Consider the following 23445-nt stretch of genomic DNA (forward strand, 5'->3'; position numbering starts at 1 on the left):
AAGACGGAGGGGGCGGTGGCGGCGGCGGTCAAACAAGGTGAAGGTCCGTAGGCCTCGCAGGTTGTATCCCGGGCGCCGGCGGTCAGATGACCCAGGTGTGGATGGCCAGGATCCCCCAGCCTCCCGGGGACTCCGTTCTAAGCGGGATGGCTGAGCCAGCGGCGCTAGGACCCCTGGGCAGAGCCTCGGGGAAGGGAGTCAGGGGGGAAGTACCTTACATGGTGCCCCCGCAGTCACCATCTGAGCCCGCTGCCCAAAATAGCCCCCGGCGCCCGCTGGCCTGCCTCATGGCTGGGAGATGGCTGCTGCCTCCGACCCCGTGGAATTGGGTGCGCCCTGGGGCCCCGCGCGCCCCGAGCCCCCTCCCACCCGCTTCCACCCGGTACACGGTGCCAACATCCGCGTGGACCCCTCCGGGACGCGGGCCACACGCGTGGAGAGCTTCGCCCACGGCGTGTGCTTCAGTCGCGAGCCGCTGGCCCCCGGCCAGGTGTTCCTGGTGGAGATCGAGGAGAAAGAGCTGGGCTGGTGCGGGCACCTGCGCCTCGGCCTGACTGCGCTGGACCCCGCCAGTCTGGCCGCCGTGCCCGAGTTTTCGCTGCCCGACCTGGTCAGCCTCGGCCACACCTGGGTCTTCGCCATCACGCGCCATCACAACCGCGTGCCCCGGGAGGGCCGCCCGGAGGCGGAGGCGCTGGCCCCCAGCTGCCCCCCAGCCCTCCTGGTGGAACCGCATCTGTGCATTGAGCAGTTTCGCATTCCCCGCGACCGCCTGGTGGGCCGCAGCCGTCCCGGGCTGTACAGCCACCTCTTGGACCAGCTCTATGAGCTGAACATGCTGCCTCCGACTGCACGTCGGAGCCGCCTGGGCGTTCTCTTCTGCCCGCGCCCCGACGGCACGGCTGACATGCATATCGTCATCAACGGCGAGGACATGGGCCCCAGCGCCCGGGGGCTGCCAGCCGCCCAGCCCCTCTACGCGGTGGTGGACGTCTTCGCCTCCACCAAGAGCGTGCGCCTGGTCCAGGTCGAGTATGGCTGTAGGTATCCCACACCCTGGGCAGCGACCCCTCCTGGCCTACTGTTGGGACAGGAACCTGCTAGGGCTCCTGAAACAGGTAGCAAGGCCTTGGTTTGTCCAGCATTATTTTAGAAGCTGGGGAATCTGACTTCAGATTCTGCCTCTACTTGTGATCTTGGACAAGTCACTTTCCCTGGCTCTGGGCCTCAATTTACCCATCTTGGCTGTGATTGATTAGGATGCCCTCCAACTCCCTTTCTGGCTTTGGCAATATTTTCTGCATTAACCTAGGGCATGAATTCTACACCGATTTTAGATTTTGGTCCTCTTTGAGAATTACGTGCTCTTTTATTAGACAAATGCTCATCGATTTGGGCATACCAGTTTAAAGGCATCACTTTTAAACCCCATGTGAGAGCTTCTTAATCCTGAGGTCTGGTTCATGATAGCCCTGTTAAGCCTTTTATTTATCCATCTGATGACATTTTACGAATACAGTGAACGAGAACCCTCTCTGTGTCGGGCCTGTGCAGGAGGCTGGGGGTTGCACAGGTAAATCAGATGCCACCCCTGACCCCAGAAGCTGCTAAGCGAGGGGGAAGGGAGCAGGATGGGTGCTATAATGGAAATAGGGCTGCAGAACTGGGAAAGTGTTGCGAAAGAGGTGCTTATCTCAGTCCTGTGAATAGCCCCATGCCAGGCTGGGCCTGGAGAGTGAAGGGACTTGCCCAAGTCAACGACAAAGAGGGGACCAAGACCTAGATCTAGGTCTCAGCCTCGGCCCAACCCTCCCGTTCCTTTTGCCTTTGACAACCTTCTTTCCACAGTGCCGTCCCTGCAGACCCTGTGCCGCCTAGTGATCCAGAGGAGTGTGGTGCACCGGCTGGCCATTGACGGGCTCCACCTGCCCAAAGGACTTAAGGATTTCTGCAAGTATGAGTGAAGGCCTGCAGCCACCCTGGAGCAGGGCCACGTGAATGCATCCTGGCCCCAGAGGTGTGGCTGCCCTGAAGCTGGCCATACTGATACCAGCCAGGATGGAAATAAACACAGTCGTTGCTGATGCTGATCCTTGGAGGGTCTCCTTGCCCCTGAAGCCTGTGAGGGGCACTTCTTTTAGAATCACTGGGGGTCAGCAGGGTAGACGAGAGAATGAGAGCATTTTGACATCACCTAGACCAGTGGTTCCTAGCCTGGCTACTCATTATCTGGGATACTTAGATTGCTGGTGCCCCAGATGCCATCTCTGGAGATTCTCATTTGATTTGTGAAAGGATGAGGGCTAGACATTGTTTTTGTAAAAGCTCCCCTAGAGATTCTAAGGTGCAGCCAGGATTGAGAAGCATTTCCCTAGAACAGAGGTCTCAGGTTTGGCACATGTTATAACCACTTGAGGAACTTTGAAAAAATACTGCTCACTGGGATTATGATTTAATTGACCCTGGGATAAGTCTGGGCATCAGGATTTCTAAAAGCTTCCAAGAGCATCTAATGTGCAGCTCGGGATGAGAACCAGTGCCCTAGACCAAGTACTTCATTTCACAGATGGGAATGTGTTTGTCCAAGGTCACAGAGCAAATGAATGAATGCAGAGTATTCCTTCTCTCACCCTACAGGGCACAAAGCATCAGACTCCTTGAATTGTATCGCTGATCATTTGCTTCCATACAAATGATCTTATTTGACCCTCATAACTTCTGGTGAGGTAGTGGGCAGTCATTACCCGCATCTTACAGCTGAGGATGTCAAGGAACAAAACTGTCCAGGTGACTTGCCCAAGGTAAAGGCAAGAACCTAGAATGCCCAGTTCCTGGTCCAGTGCTCTTTTAATCCCATCCATTGTCATGTACACGTTCTAGAATGAACAGGTCAATGCCGTGAGCTGGGTTCCAGGTGTAAAAGGGAGGGACTATGAGGTGACATTCTAGAAGGGCGGAGAGGGTAGGACAGAAGGCAGATGACTGTTCCCTCACACACAGGGGCTTCAGAGCAGCCATGTCCTATTTCATGTCTCCACAAACTCATCCAGGTCTTCCGCCTTCCGGCCAAGGTGAGGCGGGGCTCCTGGAACTGGAGGGTGTACCACAACTTCCCCTGAGAACCTGCTTCCTGGCTCTGGGGAGGTGGAGGTTCTGCTGGGCATTTTTGGGCTGGACCTGGAGTCAGTTCTCTTGGAAGAAAGCTATTCCAGAAGTCCTTGCCAATAGCTACCCACTTGCTCATTCATTGATTCAGCAAACACTTCTCCATCACCTGTCTGCATTAGAGACTGACTGGGGCTGTGGCTATGAGTAAAACCTAATTCCCAACCACTGGACAGCCCTCTTGGGCTGGTCTTAATTGCCCCTGATCCCAGAGCTCTGCTCCTATGCCCTGCCCCTCAGGGCCTCCTCCACAAAGAGACCAAGAATAACATTCCATCCCATTCCTGTCTCTGCAGGTGGGGCGGCTTCTCTGGGCTCATCCCTTGGCCTCTATAGTCCTGTAGAGCCAGTGGTGGTGGCCTCTGGTGGACAAGGCCCACTGAGCCAGAAAGCTGAGCAGGCGACACCAGTGCCTGAAGTGCCAGAAGCCAGGGGCTGCCCTGGGGGGGCTCACTGGGAGCCACTGCAGCGGAAGGAGTACAGCCGGAACTGCCACAAATTCCCCCACGCAAGGCAGCCGGAGCGCCTGGGCTGGGAGGATGGCTGCTCCAGAAGCAGAGCTCCCTACCTGGGCAGCCCCAGCAGGCCTGGGCCCCTGCTGCTGTGTGGGCTGCCCTCTGAGACAGGAGGGAAGGAGGCTGGGCCCCAGCCCGACATCTGCATCCTTACCTTGGCCATGATGATCGCTGGCATCCCCACCGTGCCTGTCCCAGGCCTACGGGAAGAGGACCTGATCCGGGCAGCTCAAGCTTTCATGATGGCCCATCTGGAGCCAGCGGGGGCTGTGGAGGGGGCACGGTGGCCCTAGTGAGATCCCGGAGGGGCCAGCCTCCTGGCTCCTGCTTGTAGCGGGATGAAATAGCACCAGACACATAGGGTGGCTTCTCCGTATGGTTTTTGGGCAGGCAGGGTTGGTGGGTGTCTATGGCAGGGATGCGGATAGGGTGGTGGTTTGAGCCATTCTAACAAACACCAGCCCATGAGGGGCCGGACCCCAGGAAGTTTCCAGAAACCGTTAAGCCATGCCATAGGTCTTGTCAGATTGGTTACAATAAAAATTACCAAGGTAGGAGGCCCTGCTTGGAGAGTGGAGGCTTTTTTTTTTTTTTTTTTTTTTTTGTGGTACGCGGGCCTCTCACCGCTGTGGCCTCACCCGTTGCGGAGCACAGCCTCCGGACGCACAGGCCCAGCGGCCATGGCTCACGGGCCCAGCCGCTCCGCGGCATGTGGGATCCTCCCGGACCGGGGCACGAACCCGTTTCCCCTGCATCGGCAGGCGGACTCTCAACCACTGCGCCACCAGGGAAGCCCTATGGAGACTTCTTTTTTTACTGTTTTGGTACTCGATCAAAAGTTCTTGTACAAAGCCCTAGGCAAGGTGACTTTTCCTCTTGCCTTTTGTTTCTCACCCTGCTGAGGACAGGTGATAGGACCACAGGCAAGGAAGGAAAATTAACTCTTACTTGAGCACCCACTGGGCATCAGGCCCATTACATGCCCACTTAACCTTTAATCTTACCAGTGCTCTGCGGATCTCCATTTTTACAGATGAACAAATTGAGGCTTAGAGAGGTGACGTGACTTACGTCACATAGCTAGTAAAAGGCAGCACCAGCCCTCAAAAATCAGACAGGGAAGATACCAGGATTTGCATGTAATGTCAGACTCCAAAGTCTATTCTTTCCATAGTATTTCCTAAACTGTTTTCTACAAGACAAAAAACTAGACAAATGCTAAAACAGACAACATTCAACTTTAATGACCTCAGGATGGGGCAGGGTGAGGGACAGTCAGGCTGGGAGCCTGGCTGAGCCGCTGCCTCTGGGGGCCTTTTCCTCTGTGGGTGAGGTGTCAGCTCATGACTGGGGAAGCTGTTACCAAGTCCCGACCCTTGATCTCCACTCAGTGTCTTATCCCTTATCTTACAGCAGGGGTTACCTGTTTTTATAAAGCCCTTGAGCTAAGAACGGTTTTTACCTTTTGAAAAGGTTGTTAAAAAGGGGAAAAAAAAAAAAAAACCCACACAACAAAAACAAAGAACCAGGAATATACAACAGAGGCTCTACGTGGCCAGCAAGTCTAGAATATTCACTAGCGGGCCCTTTATGGGAAAGGTTTGCCGCCTCCTGTCTTAGGGAACTAGACACATTGTAGGTAGCAGGCTGCAGTGGAAGAGAAAACCTTTGTCCTTCTTCCCTGGAAGGAGGGCCCGTGGAAGTACGACTGTGTGAATGTGTGTGTGGGTGTGTGTAGGGGGGGTGTGAGCACATACTTTGCGGATGAGCACCTCTGGGCGTCGGGCGTAATCAGAGTTGGACCTGCTCGTAAGGGCCGATCCAGCTGTCGGCCAGCTCGCGCAGGGTGCTGTACCGCCGTTCAAACTCCTCCTGACTGCAGTGCTGCAGGAGCTGACCCACCTCCTCCGTGAGGAGTGCCACGGCCAAGTGCTTATCCAGGGTCTCACTCCACTTGCTGCCCACAATGTCACCGAGGCTGGCAGCGCAGCCTGCCGTCCACTCAGCTGGCAGCATGTCTGGCTGGAGCACCTGGCGGTGGGCACTGAGCATGGTGAGGATGTGGCGGCAGGGCAGACGGAAGGCCTGGTTAAAGTAGCAGCTGCAGCTGGCCGGGGTCTGGGGCTGCACCCTATGGGTGTCCTCCAGGATCTGTATGTTCACCTTTTCGGAACCAGAGCCGATGAGGTGCATGGATTTCTGGACCACGGCAAGCTCGCCCAGGCAGAGCTGGGCGGCCGGCCCCGTGCAGATGGCATTAAGGGAGTATTGGATGCGGGCTTCTACCAACTGTTCCACTTTGGGGCTTTCGGGGCTGCCATCCGAAGGGGGATGATTGTTCAGGGGACTCAGGCCCAGGCTGAAACTCGCCTTGTCTCCTGAGTTCTGCTGCAGGTATTGCAACAGGGCAGTCATGCCTTTTTCCACAGATGGGGTGGTGCCGAAGAACTGGCTGAGGACGTGGGCGGTGACCTCCAGGCCCTGGAAGTAGTGGCTGCTCTCCGCTCGGCTTCTCCAGCGGTGGGCCAACCAGATGCGGTCATTGAGCAGCCAGTGCGAGTGGAGCTCCGGCAGCTGGGCCGGCGGGATGCAGGTGCTCAGGAGTGTATACAATTTCCTCAGGTTTCCAGCTGTGGCCGAGCACATCGTGCTCTGCAGGGAGGTCAGGAGGACCCTCTCCACGGGCTGTTCGAGGGACAGTTGATAGAACTTGCCCTGGAAGAACTTACAGATGTGGAAGGCTGAGAGCAGGACCTCAGCTGTGGGGAACTCCATAGCGAGGGTGGGCAGCAGGAGGAAGTGGGGATCCACCAGGATGGTACAGACTCTCTCCCATGCTGGGTTAAACTTCTTGAATACCTGGAGCATCTGGGCCAAGCCTTCAGCATCCTCCTTGGCAGGAATGGCGAAGTAGACTGCCCGGGCAAGATGACCCTCCAGCTGCACCCGAGGTCCATCCACCAGGAAGGTATATAACACCTTGCCCCTTGGGTTATAGGTCCGGTGGATAAATAAGATTTCAGGAAAATGGGCAAAGACTCCCTGCATAAAGCAGCTTTGATAGTTGAGGGCATCTAACTGGGCAGTCTTGCTAAGCTGACAGAGCAGCAGAGGTGGGCTTGGGTCCTCAATCAGGAGCTCATTCAGCATTGTCAGGGCCATGGGGGAGATGGGAGACATCTAGATGCCAAGGTCAAAATATCTGCTCTGTGAGGCTGCCGTATGGAAGGCTCTCACTCTCTCTCAAGCTCCAACTAAGTTGAGGCTTGAGGCCGGACTGCAGTTCCCAGATCTCGCTCCAAAGCTGGGCCTATGGAGAGGAACAGAGGTTTAAGGAGACAGTAGGGGCTTGACTCTTCAATTACGCATCCAGACATTTTATTGCTGATACTGTGTATCAGCACTGTTCTGGGGGATATGCAATAAACATGTAAACAAACAAGGATATATCAGATAATGAAGTTTACGAAGACCACAAAACAGGGTAATAGTAAGCTGGAGAAGGGAAGGATACTTTAGCCAAAGTAACCAGTGAAGTCCTCTCTGGGGGGTGGTGGGAGGATGACTTGGAGCTGAGAGCTAATTGATAAGAAGCCAGCACGGAAGGATTTGGTTCCATGAGATTTAAATGAGTGTGAAGGCCGGAGCTGCCTTTTTTTTTTCCCCCTTAAAGAGCATTTTAAATATTTGTATTGCACTTTATATTTACAAATTACTTCTTGGCCTCCATTCTTTCATTGGTCCTGGTATATACAAGAGAACTGCAATTGCCCCAAACTTGCTGGGTGATCTTCGGCAAGTCAGTGACCTCTCTGAGCTTCAGTCCCTTCAACCATAAAACAGGATTAACAAATGTTCATAGTCTCTTCTCCCTCCACGTAAATCCCTCTATTAACTGCAATACTATGTTCACGTTTCCTCTATTTAGCCCCCAAACCGGGTTACCGTCTCCATTTTACAGATGAGAAACTGAGGCTCAAAGAGGTTAAGTGACGTGCCCACCATTACTCTATAAGTAGCTGGAAGTTGAGTCTTTGGCTCGGGATTCTGGCTGCTTTCCACGGTACCTGAGGTTCACAAACCAGAGACAGAGAGAGGATGTGGCCTCTGACCTCTCACCTCTAACCCGGGTGGGAGGATGTGGATGTCTGACATTCCCATTCGGAGTCTGGCCGGAGCCAGAAGAGAAGTCAACCTCCCACCCCTTTGGGAGCTGTGTCATGGTGACTGCGGTCACCAGCTGCCTCACACCTCCACCCCTTCAGAAATTACTCACCCACAGCTTGGCTCCGTCGCCATTTCTCCCTATTTGACCCCGACTCTGACTCTGACTGACCTCTGGGCTCACCAACCGCGGCGCCAGCTTCGCCGTGACTCTGGCCAATGGCCTGAGGAATTTGCTTCCGGTCTTTGGCGCTCCGACCAACCGTAGCCCGACGACTCGTGGGCGGGTGCCGTTACCAGAGATACGAGGGGCCCGGCTGGCGGCAACCAATGAAAGCCTGAAGACACTAGCATCCTGGCGAGTCTGAGCACTGAGGCTGAAACTTTGGAGCCTCACGTGTGGGAAGAGCACAGGAAGTGTGCGTTACTATGGAAACTCCCTCCGAAGCCAAAAAAAGAAAAAATAAATGGCAGTGTTTCACGGATTTTTTTCTTTTCTGGTCAAATTACAAAACCCCAGGAGGGTAGGAAGGGGTGCCTATGTAATGAATGGTACAGTGTCTTCTGCCTTATGGGGAAACTGAGGGCCAGGTCTCAAATTCCGCCTCTCCAACAGGGGTCAAGGGGCCCAACTCTTGGAATTAAAGAGACCCACACTTGAGAGAGCTGAACTCCGGTGTTGCCCAGCCCAACCCACTCCAGTATTTTGCTGGCGAGCTCCAGCACAGCGCTGTGACTGTTAAGGTCATCTTTTGACCTCGGTTCCCCTGAAGATGGCTCTTGGAAAGCTGGGTGGCTACCAGGCTTTAGGTGATTAAGACTGCAAACTACCAACAACAAAAGCCTGTGTTGGTGCTTAAAACTGCATTGAATCTAGAGGGTAAATTGGAATTAGAACAGGCCAACACACTAATTTTTACAGATGAGGAAACTGGGGTCAAAGAAATTAGGGACTTGCCCACAGTCTCCCAGCAAGTTGAGGGCAGTCAAGTCTCAGACCCAGGTTTCTTCCCTCCCAATCTATTTGGCTTCTTCCTGCTAGAATATGAGGCAGCCTGAAATCAATGTTGAAGGCTCTGTTGCAGGAAGAGGGTGAAGTAAGTGGCCGATTGCTACTCATTGAATCTGAAGTGTCAGGCTCCATTTGGTTCCACAACCCCCATCCGATTCCTTCCCTGTTCAGGCAGAACGCATTTCTCCTGCTTCTTTGATTTTATTTAAAAAGCAAAAACAAAACAAAAACTTTAATATGAATAAAAATAGGTACAAATAACAAATTCTTTGTAAAGAGCAGCAACAGCCAAGGATCACCCTCCTTCCTTTCGTCCCTGAAACCAGGCTCTTCTGTCAGGTCCGTTTTATCTCACCCTAACCTGGGGCAGGGTTTCATCTCTATGTAGTGAATAAGATCTAAATTCAGGGGTTGAGGGAGAACGAGGGACGACCCTTCAGCATGGAGATAACTTTGGCCTTGAACAATGAATGAGGCTCCCGAGGAAAATCAAAGGTAGGGCAGAAAAGGGGTAGATTCAAAGGACTGTCACACAGTGGGGCTCTTCTTCTTCCTGTTGGAACAATTTTCCTCACCCTACCTAGGAAGACATTGGTTAAAACGCTGACACCTAGCATGTCCTGCCTGCTTTGAGCTCTCAGACTTCCAGGGAGAGTGGTCTGTGGCCCACTGCGCCAGTGCAGGTGCTTCAATCGTGAATTGTGGCTCCAGGAGGAGCGAGTCCCTCCCCTTCCTCCTGCTTTCCCCAGAGGAAAGGGAGGCGGCCCACATCCTTGAAGTCCCCCAGCTGCTGACTGGGCTCAGGAGGCTGGCAGGAGGCCGCCCAGATGTCCACAATCTTGCGCAAGGTGGAACAGCGCTCCTCCAGCTCTGGTCCCTCGCTCTGCATCAGCAGGTTCGCGAGCTCCCTGCTTAGGTCCTGAATCATGTCGTTCCGTCCTTTCTCCCCTGGCTGGCCTGCATTCGGTATCAGGACAGGGTCCCGGAGCTCCCCGCTGGGCCCGAGGAGGTGCTGGTACCTCTTCTGCCACCGGCGGCACACCATGGCTTCGCCCACGGGCCTCTGGCTGGTGTGCAGCAGCGCCAAAATGTGCCGGCATGGCAGGTGGTACCGCTGTTGAAAGGAGCAGCTGCAGCTGCAGCCGTCCTTGCTCGCCTGGTGGGAGTCCTCTAGCAGCTGCACGTCCACGGAGCAGCCAGCCACGTCCACCAGGTGCGTGGAGTTCTGTACCACCGCCCACTCATTGTGGCATAGCTTGTAGGCCAGATCGGAGCCACTCTGGAGTAAGGAGTCTAGCATGCCGCCCTGGGAGGGCTGTCCCTGGGGCTGCTGCTGCGGCGCCCGCACCTGCTGCAGCTCTGGCTGTGCCTCTTGCATGGGCAGCCTGATGAAGCTCCCTCCACAGATTCCAGAAGCCTTCTTGGACTTTGGTGCCTTGCTTGCTGACCGGGCTCTCTTTAACCTGGGGGGAGCAGTGGGAAAGTTCTTCAAGCCTTTGGTGTTAAAGAAGTCTATGTAATCCACAAAGCGGAGGATGCAGTCCAGCAGGGACTGCTGTTCCCGGAAGAGGCTCGACACCTTGCTGGTGACGACGTCCAGGCTGTCCATGTAGGTGTTACAGGCGTGCAGGCCCTTCCTGACGTGCATGTACCACAGCAGTTCACACGAGAACCAGTGGGCCTGAAGGAAGCTGAAGAGCTGCTCGTTGAGCAAGACTTGGGACATCTGGCAGAGATTTTGCAGGCTGGCCTCAGAAGTGACAAACACGGCCTCCCGCAGGGCTTCTTTCATGAGCCTTTTAAAGGATGGATCTGCTGAACTACGATGCAACTTCTTCTCCAAGAGTCGGGTCGTGTGATAGATGGAGAGGAGGATGCGGGCAGCAGGGAAGATCTCCTGCAGGATGGCTCGATGAGGGAAGGACGGGTCCACGAAGACCACCTTGACCTTGGGCCAATCTGAGTTGAACTCTGTAAAGATACTCAGCATCTTGGCCACGGAGGTGGCTGTCTCGGACTTGAGCACCGCAAAGTGTACCACTCGCCCCTCTCGTTCCTTGCTCTCCACCAAGAAAGCGTAGAGGATGTGGCCCTGGGCATTCTCCACCCGGTGCAACAAGAGATTCTCAGGGAAGCGGATGAAGAGGTCGCTCATCTTGCTGCTCTGGAAGCTGAGCCTGTCCAGGTCTTGGCTGCTGCCCACACTAAAGGAGGCCATGGAACCCACATCCACCTTAAGAAAGTTCTTCATCACTTTGGCTATCTTGGCCAGGTCAGAAGGAGTGATGCCCTCCTGCTCTGGCTTTGAGGGTGTTTGGACCTTATCTAAGCAAAATGATGGCTCAAACAGGGACTTCTCAGCTGTGCCAAGGTCTTTGTTGATCGTGGGCTGTGCAGGCTGGAGTTTCTTCTGAGATTTGCCAGTGGCGTCTCCTCTAGGACCCGCAGTTTTGGAGTCAACGTGTATATGCTGTGTGTTGAGTTCACTGATAAACAGCCTATCCAGTTTCTCATTGTACCGCAGGAGCAAGTATGCTGGGCACATAGCTGCCGCTGCTGTTCTCTTCCTGTTTGACTGGGTCCGAATACAGACAAATTTCACCTGCACATATCTAGGGAAGGCAGAGGTGAAAATGAAAAAGGTGCTGACCACCCCCTTTCTCTTACAAGTCAACGCCCTGCAGGGACTTACAGCGGCTGATACATTTCCGGGAGACCACAGTGCAATACAGGAAGTAGGAAAGGTTTACATTTTCTCTCCAGTCCCAAAGTATTCAGGTCTTTCTTCAAGACCCCATCCAACTAAAACACCCTTCATGTTCATCTACAGAAGTTCTAAGCCCCAGCTCCTTTTATTTACTCTCATTTTCCCATCTGTAGTTGTCAACAATTCGATCTGAGGCAAAGGTACAAGGGAAAATAGATAAGAGGCAGCAGCAGAGCTGGTTACTCACTGTTTAAAGTGGCCCCTTCATTCCTGCCTTTAGGGAGCCATTGCCTCCTCTGCCTTCTCCTCTCGGCAGCAAAAATAAAAGAGGCCTCGGGGGTTAGGGTGTATCTGGGATCTGGGGTCACCGCTGACTTAAAGAAAAATGTCCACATCCTAAGAGAGTGAGAACCCCTGGGCTAGATGACCTTTAGGATCCTGCTAGCTTTCCATTCTAGGCTGAAAGTGCTGATTCAAAGGAGAACAGTAATTAAATTGAATATCTGCTCTTTTCCCCTTCCTATCCTCATTCAACCCATGCTTCAAGGCCCAAATCAGGCCCCACCTTCTCCAGGAAACCTTTATGGAGGCCCTCAAGCCACAGTAATTGCTCCTTACTTCAGATTCATAGCATTTATTTAAAGGAAAAGGCTTAGCAGATTTTCTGGGTAGCGGTAGTGGTTAAACGGTGGATATGCTGGAAGCTGACGCTCTGGATTTGAATCCAGGCTCTACCACTCAGAAGCTGTTTGACCTTGGGCAAGTCACTTCACCTCTCTGTGTGCAGAGTAACTGCACAACTCCTCATCATAAAATGAAACTAATTAGGGTTGTTATGAAAATTAAATAAGCCACAGACATAAGATTTAGCCCAGAGCCTGGTTCAGCCTTTCATTTATTCTAAATAAAAGTCATCTACTGTTACTACAGCTCCTAAGCCTTGGGACCTTTTCTTGGGCATTTATGCAGTGTCTTTCCAATTGGATGGGGTTGTTTTCAAGTGGCAAGAGCAAGTCAGTCCTCAGTGTATTCCAAGCACCTAACACCACTGCTGTTCCTTCAGCAGATGCTTGTGAAAGATGTGATGGATGAATGACTCAGGGACCACAGGTGGGCGGGACGGGTCACACCCCTGCCTCCTCAGAGAGTGTCCTAACCCAAAGATAGGGGAAGGGGGGAAAAATCTCAGCCCCTGGCATGACATGACACAGCCTGGGCATCTCACCAACTCCCTTCCAAACACTCTGGTCCAGCTGGTCCTGTTTGCTCATCCTGTGGGGAAGCTTAGAAAAATAGGAAGTCACGCCTGAAATAACAGGGCGGAGGGGCCTGAGGCTGAAAATGCCTGCATGTGTGGTGTGCGCAGTGCCAGGGCAGCAACACCGTCCCCAGCTCAGGGAGCAGCCCAGTAGCACGGCAAGGCCAGAGAGGGGTGACCGCGGTGTACCCTCTGCCTAACTCTTCCGCCTGTTTTCCACTGTCCCAACTGTCTTGTTTTATTGTACCCTAGAAAGACAAACTGTCTACTACTTCCCATGTTCACTACACTGTGTCTCACCTCGATGCCTTTGCTCGGGTTGTCTTTCTGTCTGGAATGCCCCACCCATCTGTCTTCATCTCAGAGCTAACTCATCCTTCAGGACTACATGCAACTACCATCTTTCCTAGGATGCCTCCCCCAAGCCCTCAGATTGGGCCCTACCCTTCTGCTGGCTCAACATCTTAGCATAGATCTTAGCTCATAACTTTATATTGACTTCACGTGTTCACAGTATATGCTTGTTAACCTATCTTTTTTTCCCAAAAAAAAGATACTGGTGAGTGCCAACCATAAAGCTCTTTCCACCTTTCCTGGTTCTATTAATGATTGCGCCTCCCAGGGTGGAGACATTGGCATTCTTTTTAATTCCTCCTTCTCCATGTCTATATCCAGTGTGGTAAGTCTTTTAAATTCTTTCTTCCCACTATTACACATATTAAGAATTATTATATGCCAGGCTACATGTAAGCCCCTTACATGCATCCTTTTACACTAAGAAAAGGGTTCTATCATCCACATTTTACAGATGAGGCAACAGGCTTAAAGAGCTTCTCAAGGATGAGAATCTGGGATTTAATCCTCCAGCTAAAACTGGACGACCTGGGATGTGAACTAAGCCTGCTTGGCTACAGTCTATGTAGTTAACCATTATGTTGCCTGTCTTCTTTCAAAATACTTCTCCCTCTCTGAATTCTCATTTTTACCCTCCTCAACTTGACCCTCAATGCTTTGATTGTTCAGGTTCAATAACTTCCTTAAAGATCTCTAAACATACTGTCCTTGTTTGGTGCGTGACATGCACCATGCACGTCAAACTTAAAGGGTACTAGGTTAAAGCCTCTGTTATTTTTTCCTGCTTCCCTTAATCTTTTTTAATTTTAACTTTTAAATTTTTTGGCTGCACCATGCGGCTTGCAGGATCTTAGTTCCCTGACCAGGGATTGAACCCGGGCCCTCAGCACTGAAAGTGCCAAGTCCTAACCACCAGACCGCCAGGGAATTCCCCTGCTTCCCTTAATCTCTGGTATTGAGTATAATATACACACAGTGAAATACACAAATCTTTTGTAAGAATTCTTTGAGCACTGTAGTAATTTTAATCTGTATTTATTTCTATCTCCCAGGTGAAAGCATAGACTCTCTTCAAGACAGGGATGGGGTTTTATACTTTTCTGAATCTCCCTTAGTGCTTACATCCAAGTGTGCTCAGCCAGGATCTGGAAGAAGGGAGTCAGCCAGTCTTGCTTCCTTTCAATGTTCTCTGTACATGTTTATTTCCTCTACCTGGACTGTGCCCCCAGTGTACTCCCAGTGCCTGGCACTGCACCTGGCACAGACTAGGTGCTCTGAACACACACCCTGAATGAACATTAAATGAGTGATTGCATGACACAGAAAATTCTCCTTTTAACATGAGTAGCACATTAGGAAGACCACTGGGAGAGTTCTGTCAGGTGACTTGGCTTCTATCCCAGCACTATTACTAACTATAACTTTGGACAAGTCCTTTGTTTAATTTCAAACATTTACTAAGTCCTACTATGTACCAAACACTATACTAGTTGCTCAGAAGGCTACAGAGACAAATTAGGTAGTCTCTACTCTCAAAGTCTAGTGAGCAGAGAGATTATTACACAGATGGCCAGTAAAGCCAAAACTAAGTGAATGGTTAAATAGAGGTACAAGCAATATACCTATAATTGAATAAAGAGTGATTTACCCTGACTATAGGGATTGGAACAGATCTAAAGCTTTTGATTAATTTCACATAAGATTTGTGTCCTTGTTGCATGTAAATTGCACCTTGAGCAACGAACAGAATTTTTACAGGTGGAGTCAAGCCATTTTAGACAACATAACCTGAGTTACGAACAAGAATCTGGAACCAGAAGATCTGAGTTTATATTCCAGCTTTACCACTTAGCTATGTGAACTTGGACAAGTCACTTCACTTCCTCTCAGCCTCCAATTCTTATCTATAAATATAGAAATAACAAGAGTACTGATCTACGAATAATCAGTACCTGATCCAAGAATAATCAGTACCACTAAAAGTGGATTCATTTAAAAGGCTGTGGCAGACAGAGAAAGATAACTACTGTATGATATCACTTATATGTGGAATCTAAAAAATACAACAAACTAGTGAATATAACAAAAAAGAAGTAGATTCACAGACAAAGGGAACAGACTAGTGGTTAACAGTGGGGAGAGGGAAGCGGGGAGGGAAAATATAGGGGGTAGGGGATTAAGTGGTACAAGGATATATTGTACAACATAGGGAATATAGCCAATATTTTATAATAAGTATAAAAGGAGTAAAACCTTTGAAAATTGTAAATCACTATACTGTACACCTGTAACTTATATAATATTGTACATCAACTATTCTTCAATTAAAAACAAAAAAAGGCTGTAGCAGGATTGGTTGGTGGCCAACCCAACATTCCTTAGCCCCCTCCTTCCTTCCTTCCTAACTGAAGGCCAATTATATTCAGGTTGCCATTCCTCTCCCACATAGCTAAGTGCTTCGGGGCTACTCTAAGCGAATTAAGGTAATCTCGTTAGGAATGGCCATGGATACTGGCCCAATTCTGCACAAAGAAACATGATAGGAAATGTGCAGGAAACCCAGGCAGGCTTTTGCCTCTGGATGTGACTCTTACATTTGTGCCATGTGGCGAGCCATCCTGAGGGCAACGCTGAGACCTGAGGATGGCAGAGTGGAAAGACGGGAAAAGCCTGGGCCGCTGAAACAATCACCTTCTCTGGGCTAAGAAATAATGCATTTTGAGTCAGGGTTTTTGGTTAATTACAGCCAAAAAAAACCTCGCCAGAAACCACATTTCACAGGAAATTAGTGGGAAAAAAAGATTTGAGCAATCTTTAAAAAAATGAGATGAAAATTATGAAAATATTATATTTAATGAAATTTAAGTTATAATGGCAGCTATCTGCCAATTCTTAGAATAATCAAAGAACCACTTAAAGCATCAACTTTTTTTTTTCTTGGTATATCTCCCCCAAACACTCCGATACTTTATTTCCTGTCTTACTTTTGCAATATGTAAGGGTCAATTTTACCAAAATATTCCTGGGCTTTATCACGTTTGCCAAGGGCCTAATTTAATTTTTTACTATGCAAATCCTTTGCTTTTCACGTCTGTACATATCATTGTCCTGCTGATTTCCCTTTCCATTTGTCAACTGGCATAAGGCTGCAGGTGATGTAAGGATTTCTCTATCATTACTTTCAGGGACTTCACCAAGTCCTACAGCTCTTGGAAGACATGCAATTTCAGTTTGCAATCAGTTTTATTTGCATTTTATAATCCTTATGTTTACCACATCTATTCACTTGCCAAAAACTCACTACCATAGATGTTGATGGAACCGGTAGGATAAGCAGGAAGGAATGACTAAGTAGTGACTAATTTTTAAAGTGGCTAGTTTGTTAGCAAGATTTGTGCTTTCCTACGGAGCCTTGTGATTAGTGATACATGGAAAAATGAAAACTCAGATAACAATGGCTTAGTTCAAAGAGTGTGATGAGGATTAAACAAAACAATGTCTGTAAAGCTCTCAGCAGAGTGTCTAGAACATGTTCCAAAAAAGTATTCAAAAAAGGTAGTTATTAAACTGAACAGCAATGGAGAGAGACATTGGAATACTTCACGGTTTGAAGACTAGCAATCCCCCAAAGACATAACAAAAAGAAAAACACAACAGCCTTATGTAAAAATATGGGAAGGGAAACTGGGCATAAAATCACAGAATCTCCCAGTCGATTGGGACTTTGGGTCATTTAGTAGTACCTCCCACAACACATTTTTCTGACTCTTAAAAGTACCGGGGCTTGAACTTCCCTGGTGGTGCAGCTTAAAAATACCGGGGCTTGAACTTCCCTGGTGGTGCAGCGGTTAAGAATCCGCCTGCCAGGGACTTCCCTGGTAGCGCAGTGGTTAAGAATCCGCCTGCCAATGCAGGGGATACGGGTTCAATCGCTGGTCCGGGAAGATCCCACATGCCACGGAGCAACTAAGCCCGTGCGCCACAACTACTGAGGCTGCACTCTACAGCCCGCGAGCCACAACTACTGAAGCCCATGCGCCTAGAGTCCGTGCTCCGCAACAAGAGAAGCCACCGCAATGAGAAGCCCATGCACCGCAAGGAAGAGTAGCCCCCGCTCACCGCAACTGGAGAAAGCCCGCAGGCAGCAACGAAGACCCAACGCAGCCAAAAATGATAAATAAAATAAAATAAAATAAAATTTATTTTTTAAAAAAGAATCTGCCTGCCAATGCAGGGGACACGGGTTCAAACCCTGCCCCGGGAAGATCTCACATGCTGCAGAGCAACTAAGCCCATGCGCCACAACTACTGAGCCCGTGAGCCACAACTACTGAAGCCCGCGTGCCTAGAGCCCATGCTCCGCAACAAGAGAAGCCAACGCAATGAGAAGTCTGTACACTGCAACAAAGAATAGCCCCCGCTCGCCACAACTAGAGAAAGCCCACGCGCAGCAACGAAGACCCAACGCAGCCAAATTAATTAATTAATTAAATTTAAAAAAAAATACTGGGGCTTCCCTGGTGATCCAGTGGGTAAGACTGCACACCCCATGCAGGGGGCCCGGGTTCCATCCCTGGTCGGGGAACTAGATCCCGCATGCCGCACATAAGCCCGCATGCTACAACGAAGATCCTGCATGCCGCAACTAAGACGCGGGACAGCCTAAATAAATAAATAAATATTTATTTATTTAAGAAAAAAAAAAACCTACTACTTTCCATCATGTACTCCAGTTATGACTTTGGCAAATATTTACTGAGCGCTATGCTTCAGCAACTGCATGTATTTAATCTTCACCACATCCTTCTCATTCTACAGAGGATGAAACTGTGTCATGGAGATTAAAAGTCTTGCCCAAGGTCAGAGTTAAAGCCTGTCTTTTTTTTTTTTTTGGTTCTTATATATATATATATATATATATATATATATATATATATATATACATATTTTTTTTTTTTTTTTAATTTCTGGCTGTGTTGGGTCTTTGTTGCTGTGCATAGGCTTTCTCTAGCTGCCGTGAGCAGGGGCTACTCTTCATTGAGGTCTAACCACTGGACCGCCAGGAATTCCCTTTTACTACTATTTTAAAGAAATCATTATTTCTGTGATTAGAGTTTAATATTTGTCTCCCTGGCTGGAGGGGAAGCTCCATGAGGGCAGGGACTCAATTTATCTTTTCAACACTGTGTCTCAGACACTAGCATGGAGAAAGTTTTCAGTTAACGATTGGTAAAATCAATGAATTAAAGGGCTCATACAATGTAATAAGTGATGTAGAGTAATCTCCAAAATATGCTGACAAGTGAGAAAAGCAAAGGTGCAGAATGATGTGTATAAATAGTATGCAGCCACTCGTGTTAAAAAAAAAAAGGATGGAGCTCCCCTGGTGGCGCAGTGGTTGAGAGTCCGCCTGCCAATGCAGGGGACACGGGTTCGTGCCCCGGTCCAGGAAGATCTCACATGCCACGGAGAGGCTGGGCCCGTGAGCCATGGCTGCTGAGCCTGAGCATCTGGAGCCTGTGCTCCGCAACAGGAGAGGCCACAACAGTGAGAGGCCTGCGTACCGCAAAAAAAAAAGGATACATATGTACACACAAGATATGTTTGTTCAGCTCATGCAGCTCAATATTAAAAAAGCAAACAACCCAATCAAAAAATGGGCAGAAGACCTAAATAGACATTTCTCCAAAGAAGACATACAGATGGCCAGGAAGCACATGAAAAGCTGCTCAGCACCACTAATTATTAGAGAAATGCAAATCAAAACTACAATGAGGTATCACCTCACACCAGTTAGAATGGGCATCATCAGAAAATCTACAAACAACAAATGCTGGAGAGGGTGTGGAGAAAAGGGAACCCTCTTGCACTGTTGGTGGGAATATAAATTGACACAGCCACTATGGAGAACAGTATGGAGGTTCCTTAAAAAACTAAAAATAGAATTACCATATGACCCAGCAATCCCACTACTGGGCATACTACCCTGAGAAAACCATAATTCAAAAAGACACAGGCACCACAATGTTCACTGCAGCACTATTTACAATAGCCAGGTCATGGAAGCAACCTAAATGCCCATCGAAAGACGAATGGATAAAGAAGATGTGCTACATATATACAATGGAATATTACTCAGCCATAAAAAGGAACGAAATTGGGTCATTTGTAGAGACGTGGAGGGATCTAGAGACTGTCATACAGAGTGAAGTAAGTCAGAAAAAGAAAAACAAATATCGTATATCAACGCATATATGTGGAACCTAGAAAAATGGTACAGATGAACCAGTTTGCAGGGCAGAAATTGAGACACAGATGTAGAGAACAAATGTATGGACACCAAGGGGGAAAAGTGGCAGGGGGTGGTGGTGGTGGTGGGATGAATTGGGAGATTGGGATTGACATATATACACTAATATGTATAAAATGGATAACAAATAAGAACCTACTGTATAAAATAATAAATAAAATTAAATTAAAAAAAAAGAGATATGTTTGTTCAGGCTCACGGGTATCTCAGGAAGATAATAGCCGTTGTCTCTAGATAACACAGTGGAAGGGACACTGACTTTTAGACCCTTTGATGTAATGTGAAATTTTTAAAAAATTAAATGACTATATTGACCACTCAAAAACAAATTCATTTATTAAATTGTTCAGCCTGCAAAAACAAAACCAATCCGAACCTCTAATCTGTTAGCTGAGTCCCTTCCATTCTCTTTCGCACTGCTCCAGCATAAATCTTCCTTCCAGCCAAGCAGGTCTCCTCACTGCCTTCTAAGTACAGCAATATTAATATCTGCACTAGCTCACACACGATTTCTCCATCCAGGATGTTAACCTTCCTGTGATAGGCAGAATGGTCCCCCAAAAGACGTCTACTTCCTAATCTCTAAAACCTGTGAATATGTTAGGTTACATGGCAAAGGGGAATTAAGATTGCAGATGGAATCAAGGTTGCTAATTAGCTGATTTTTTAAAGGTAAATTATCCTAGATTATCTGCACAGGGTCCTAAAAAAATGGAAGAGGGAGGCAGAAGGGGAGCCAGAGAGGGAGATGGGACGAAGCAGGGTCAGAGTGATGTGATGTGAGGACTCCACCAACCACTGTTGGCTTTGAAGATGGAGGCAGGGGACCATGAGTGTGGGCAGCTTCTAGAAGCTGGAAACGACTCGGAAACAGATTCTCCTCTAGGGACTACAGAAAGAAATGCAGCTCTGCTGACACCTTGGTTTTAACCCAGTCAGATCTGTGCCTGACTTCTAACCTACAGAACAGTAAGATACTAAATTTGTGTTGTTAAAACCACTATGTTTGTGATAATTTGTTAGAGCAGCAAATACACCGCCTGACACCTCCCCATCTATGGAGCCCAGCTCAAGTCTCCCTTTCTCACTTGCTTCCCTAGCCCACTGTGATTTTTCTCTGAGTCCCTGCAGCACCAGTTCCGCTGAATTACACATTTAACACTTGATGACTCATTCATTCAACAGTTACTTAAGGCCTGCTATAGGACAAGGCCTGTGCTAGACCCTGGAAACCATCCACCTGAAGGGTGTTTACGCGTGATTATGAGGTGTCTGGACTAGATTCTATGCAAGCAGCATGGTGTTAATCAGTGAGAATGCAAAAAATAGTAAACCAGAGTCCATCCCTGGAAGAGCTCAGCAAACCAGGGAAACCTCTGTAAACTGTGCTCCTTAACGATGTGCAAATAACTGTAACAGGCGCTGTCAGAACATAGAGTAGGAGCATCTAACCTAATCTTCAGGGAGTTAAGAAAGGCTTCCTGGAAATTATGCTAATAACTGAAGGAAAAGTAACAATTAGCTAAGACAGAGTTTTCCACAAGTAGCCCAAAATGACCTCAGATTATACAAGAATATTTAATAGTTATTTAGAAATATATACTATCCTTTTGCCACTATACTGTTACTTCTTATATATTATTGCTTAGATTGGTTCTAAAGCTTCTTTGAATATTAGAAGAATTTCAAGAAAAATGTTAAGTAAATTGTAGTTCAGGATATATAGTACAGAGAGGATAGTATAAAAACAACTAATGTTTGAGGAAAAGGGAGCTAAGATAAGTGGATGGGCAAGGTTATTCTAACCAGCAGATGTCGTAAGTGCAAGGACCAGGAAGCTGTGGGCTTGGGACAGGAGCTGAATGTGGAGTACGACCCGGTGTAGATGGAGCACATGGTGCAAGATGGGGAGGTCAGAAGGGTCAGATGGTCTGGCCAGCCAGCTTAGTAACAGTCCTGGACTTAATCATGAGGGCAACGGGAGGCTACTGCACTTTATCCGGACTGTAAGCAGTTTGAAAGCAGGGCATTTTTTGGTATTCTTTGGCTGCTTAGAAGGATGCTACCGGCAGAGATCAAAGTCCAAACACCTCACAATGGTACTTACAGACCTTTTACATAAACTGCAACTGACACAGCCTCCTGTCAAGCATGGCATCCCACACTATTTCTCCAACATGCCACCTTCTTTGACGGATCTGTGCCCTCGCTCCACAGCTCCTTCTGGTCAAACCCCTCTGTGATACTTGATATTAACCATTGAACTTCTACACTAGCCCTGTGCCTTCATTCACAACCCAGCAGAAACCATTACTTCCAGTGCGAAGCCTTTCCCTTTCTTCCCAGGCATCTGCCACTTCTTCTGCACATCTCTTTTAAAGCATTTATCACATACTAGTTGGTTTACCTAAGTCCAACTCTATGCCACCTCAAGCTCTTTGAGGGCAGGTTTAGTTACTTATTCATCTTTATGTTAGCTGTACCCAGCACAACACTGGACTTCAGAGTAGGGGAAAAAAACACAGCCTGCCTGCTTAGAGAGTGAGCTTTGGCCAAATGCCTCAACCCAGAGGTCTCAAACTCAGATACACTTTGACGCACTGAGCTGGCCTATAGAGTGTGTGATTACATTTGAATTGATTTTTTAAAAAAGTGGACACATTCGCATAAAGCCTGGATTGCTGACTCCACTTGTCCCAAATCTGGGAACACTGGATCTTCATTTTCACATGGCAGCCACCAGCTGGAGTTAATTGGCCTGCTCGCCATTTTGCCCAGTTCACACTTCTGTTCTCCCTAGCACAAACACCTGGTGTTGGTTATTTCATCATTCCTTTTTGTATAGTTAAAGTTAAATTTTCTTACACTGGGATGTTTCACCTGAGTCCTTAAGGCAATTGAGTTTTCAACCCTTAGCTTAGCCTCCAAGCTTCTTTCCTCATCTTCCAAATGGAAAAAATAACATTTGCCTATAATTTTCAATACAGTCCTGTGGGGTAAAGCATACAGAATAGAGAACGCTGCCTGGGACACGGGAAGTGTTTGAAAAAAGGTTGTAAATCTCAGGAGCTCAAGAACCATTTACAGAACGAACAAATGAATGAATGAATGAACAAACTACCCAATAAATGACCAGTGTTACTGCTTTGTAAAGAGAAGACTGATGAAGAAAATTCTCGCCAAGGCGTTTTTATCTATTTGTGAAGGCCATACTTTGTGTCTGGGATACGGTAGGTGCTCAAAAAATGGGACAAACTGCAGCTATTATGGATTCCATAAAAGCTGTGAATGAAGGCGTGAGTGAGGGAAGGTGAAGCGGGGGATCAAAAAGCGATGCCTATGGAGCTTTTGCGCTTTTCACCAGGCACACAGCAGGTGCTCAATAAGTGCCTGTGGCATCCTCAAAGAGACAGGGGCCCAGCTGCACTCCCTCCTCCTCCAGGCCGCCCTCCTGGGGACCATCCGGCCTCCTCCCCACCCTCCTGCCCCGCCCCCGCCCCCCCCTTACAGGATGTCCTCGCGGATGGAGGTGCCGTGGTTGAGGTTGTGGAAGCGGACGGAGACGCAGTCCCTGAGAATGAAGGAGCACCTGTTCTCCTTTTTGTAGGCGCTGAAGCACTCCTTGAAGTCCTCGTAGGTCTTGAAGCAGCTGCCTAGCTCCATGGCCGCCCCCTCTGCCCACACCAGGGGCTGCACCAAGATAAACACCAGGGGTCAGAGGTCACCTCTGAGGGTCTACCGGCTGGCGTGGGCCCAGGACGCCTTAACGGTGGGCCCCTATTGGGTGGCCTGTTAACGGAGCTCAGGAGAAGCCCTCGGCCTGAGAGGGTTACCGCAGGTTCGGGGGCGTCTTTGCTCTCTCGACAGAGGGGAAATGACACTCAGCCCTTATTATCCAGTCCCGGGGCTCCGCCCCCTCACTGTCACATCCAATCACACACGGGTTCCCCGGACTGGCAC

General features: G+C 48.9%; 4 protein-coding genes across 6 annotated transcripts; 2 read left to right on the forward strand and 2 right to left on the reverse strand.

Moving 5' to 3' along the window:
• Positions 1-14: 14 nt before the first annotated feature.
• NEURL2 (neuralized E3 ubiquitin protein ligase 2) lies at positions 15-2094 on the forward strand. 2 transcript variants are annotated; one of them, XM_060030720.2, is made up of 2 exons: positions 15-1027; positions 1849-2085. In XM_060030720.2, the coding sequence occupies exons 1-2, from the start codon at positions 299-301 to the stop codon at positions 1876-1878; spliced, it is 759 nt and encodes a 252-aa protein (XP_059886703.1). In that variant the 5' UTR covers positions 15-298; the 3' UTR covers positions 1879-2085. The 2 variants fall into 2 exon arrangements, with proteins under 2 accessions (XP_059886703.1, XP_059886702.1); XM_060030719.1 differs by having other exon boundaries at positions 60-1040; positions 1849-2094.
• An 872-nt stretch (positions 2095-2966) lies between these two features.
• Positions 2967-4232, forward strand: SPATA25 (spermatogenesis associated 25). Its single transcript, XM_060032679.1, has 2 exons — positions 2967-3071; positions 3462-4232. Exons 1-2 carry the CDS (start codon positions 3017-3019, stop codon positions 3971-3973), a joined length of 567 nt encoding a protein of 188 aa, XP_059888662.1. The 5' UTR covers positions 2967-3016; the 3' UTR covers positions 3974-4232.
• Positions 4233-4616: 384 nt separating this feature from the next.
• On the reverse strand, positions 4617-6971 carry ZSWIM1 (zinc finger SWIM-type containing 1). The gene has a single exon (XM_060032680.1). It carries the CDS (start codon positions 6858-6860, stop codon positions 5472-5474), a length of 1389 nt encoding a protein of 462 aa, XP_059888663.1. The 5' UTR covers positions 6861-6971; the 3' UTR covers positions 4617-5471.
• Positions 6972-9043: 2072 nt separating this feature from the next.
• On the reverse strand, positions 9044-23328 carry ZSWIM3 (zinc finger SWIM-type containing 3). 2 transcript variants are annotated; one of them, XM_060032683.1, is made up of 2 exons: positions 23075-23328; positions 9044-11468 (listed from the first exon to the last, which is right to left on the reverse strand). In XM_060032683.1, the coding sequence occupies exons 1-2, from the start codon at positions 23146-23148 to the stop codon at positions 9545-9547; spliced, it is 1998 nt and encodes a 665-aa protein (XP_059888666.1). In that variant the 5' UTR covers positions 23149-23328; the 3' UTR covers positions 9044-9544. The 2 variants fall into 2 exon arrangements, with proteins under 2 accessions (XP_059888666.1, XP_059888665.1); XM_060032682.1 differs by having other exon boundaries at positions 22994-23328.
• Positions 23329-23445: the final 117 nt, after the last annotated feature.

The sequence above is a fragment of the Delphinus delphis genome, chromosome 15, assembly GCF_949987515.2.
Source record: "Delphinus delphis chromosome 15, mDelDel1.2, whole genome shotgun sequence".
Classification (NCBI taxonomy): Eukaryota; Metazoa; Chordata; class Mammalia; order Artiodactyla; family Delphinidae; genus Delphinus; species Delphinus delphis.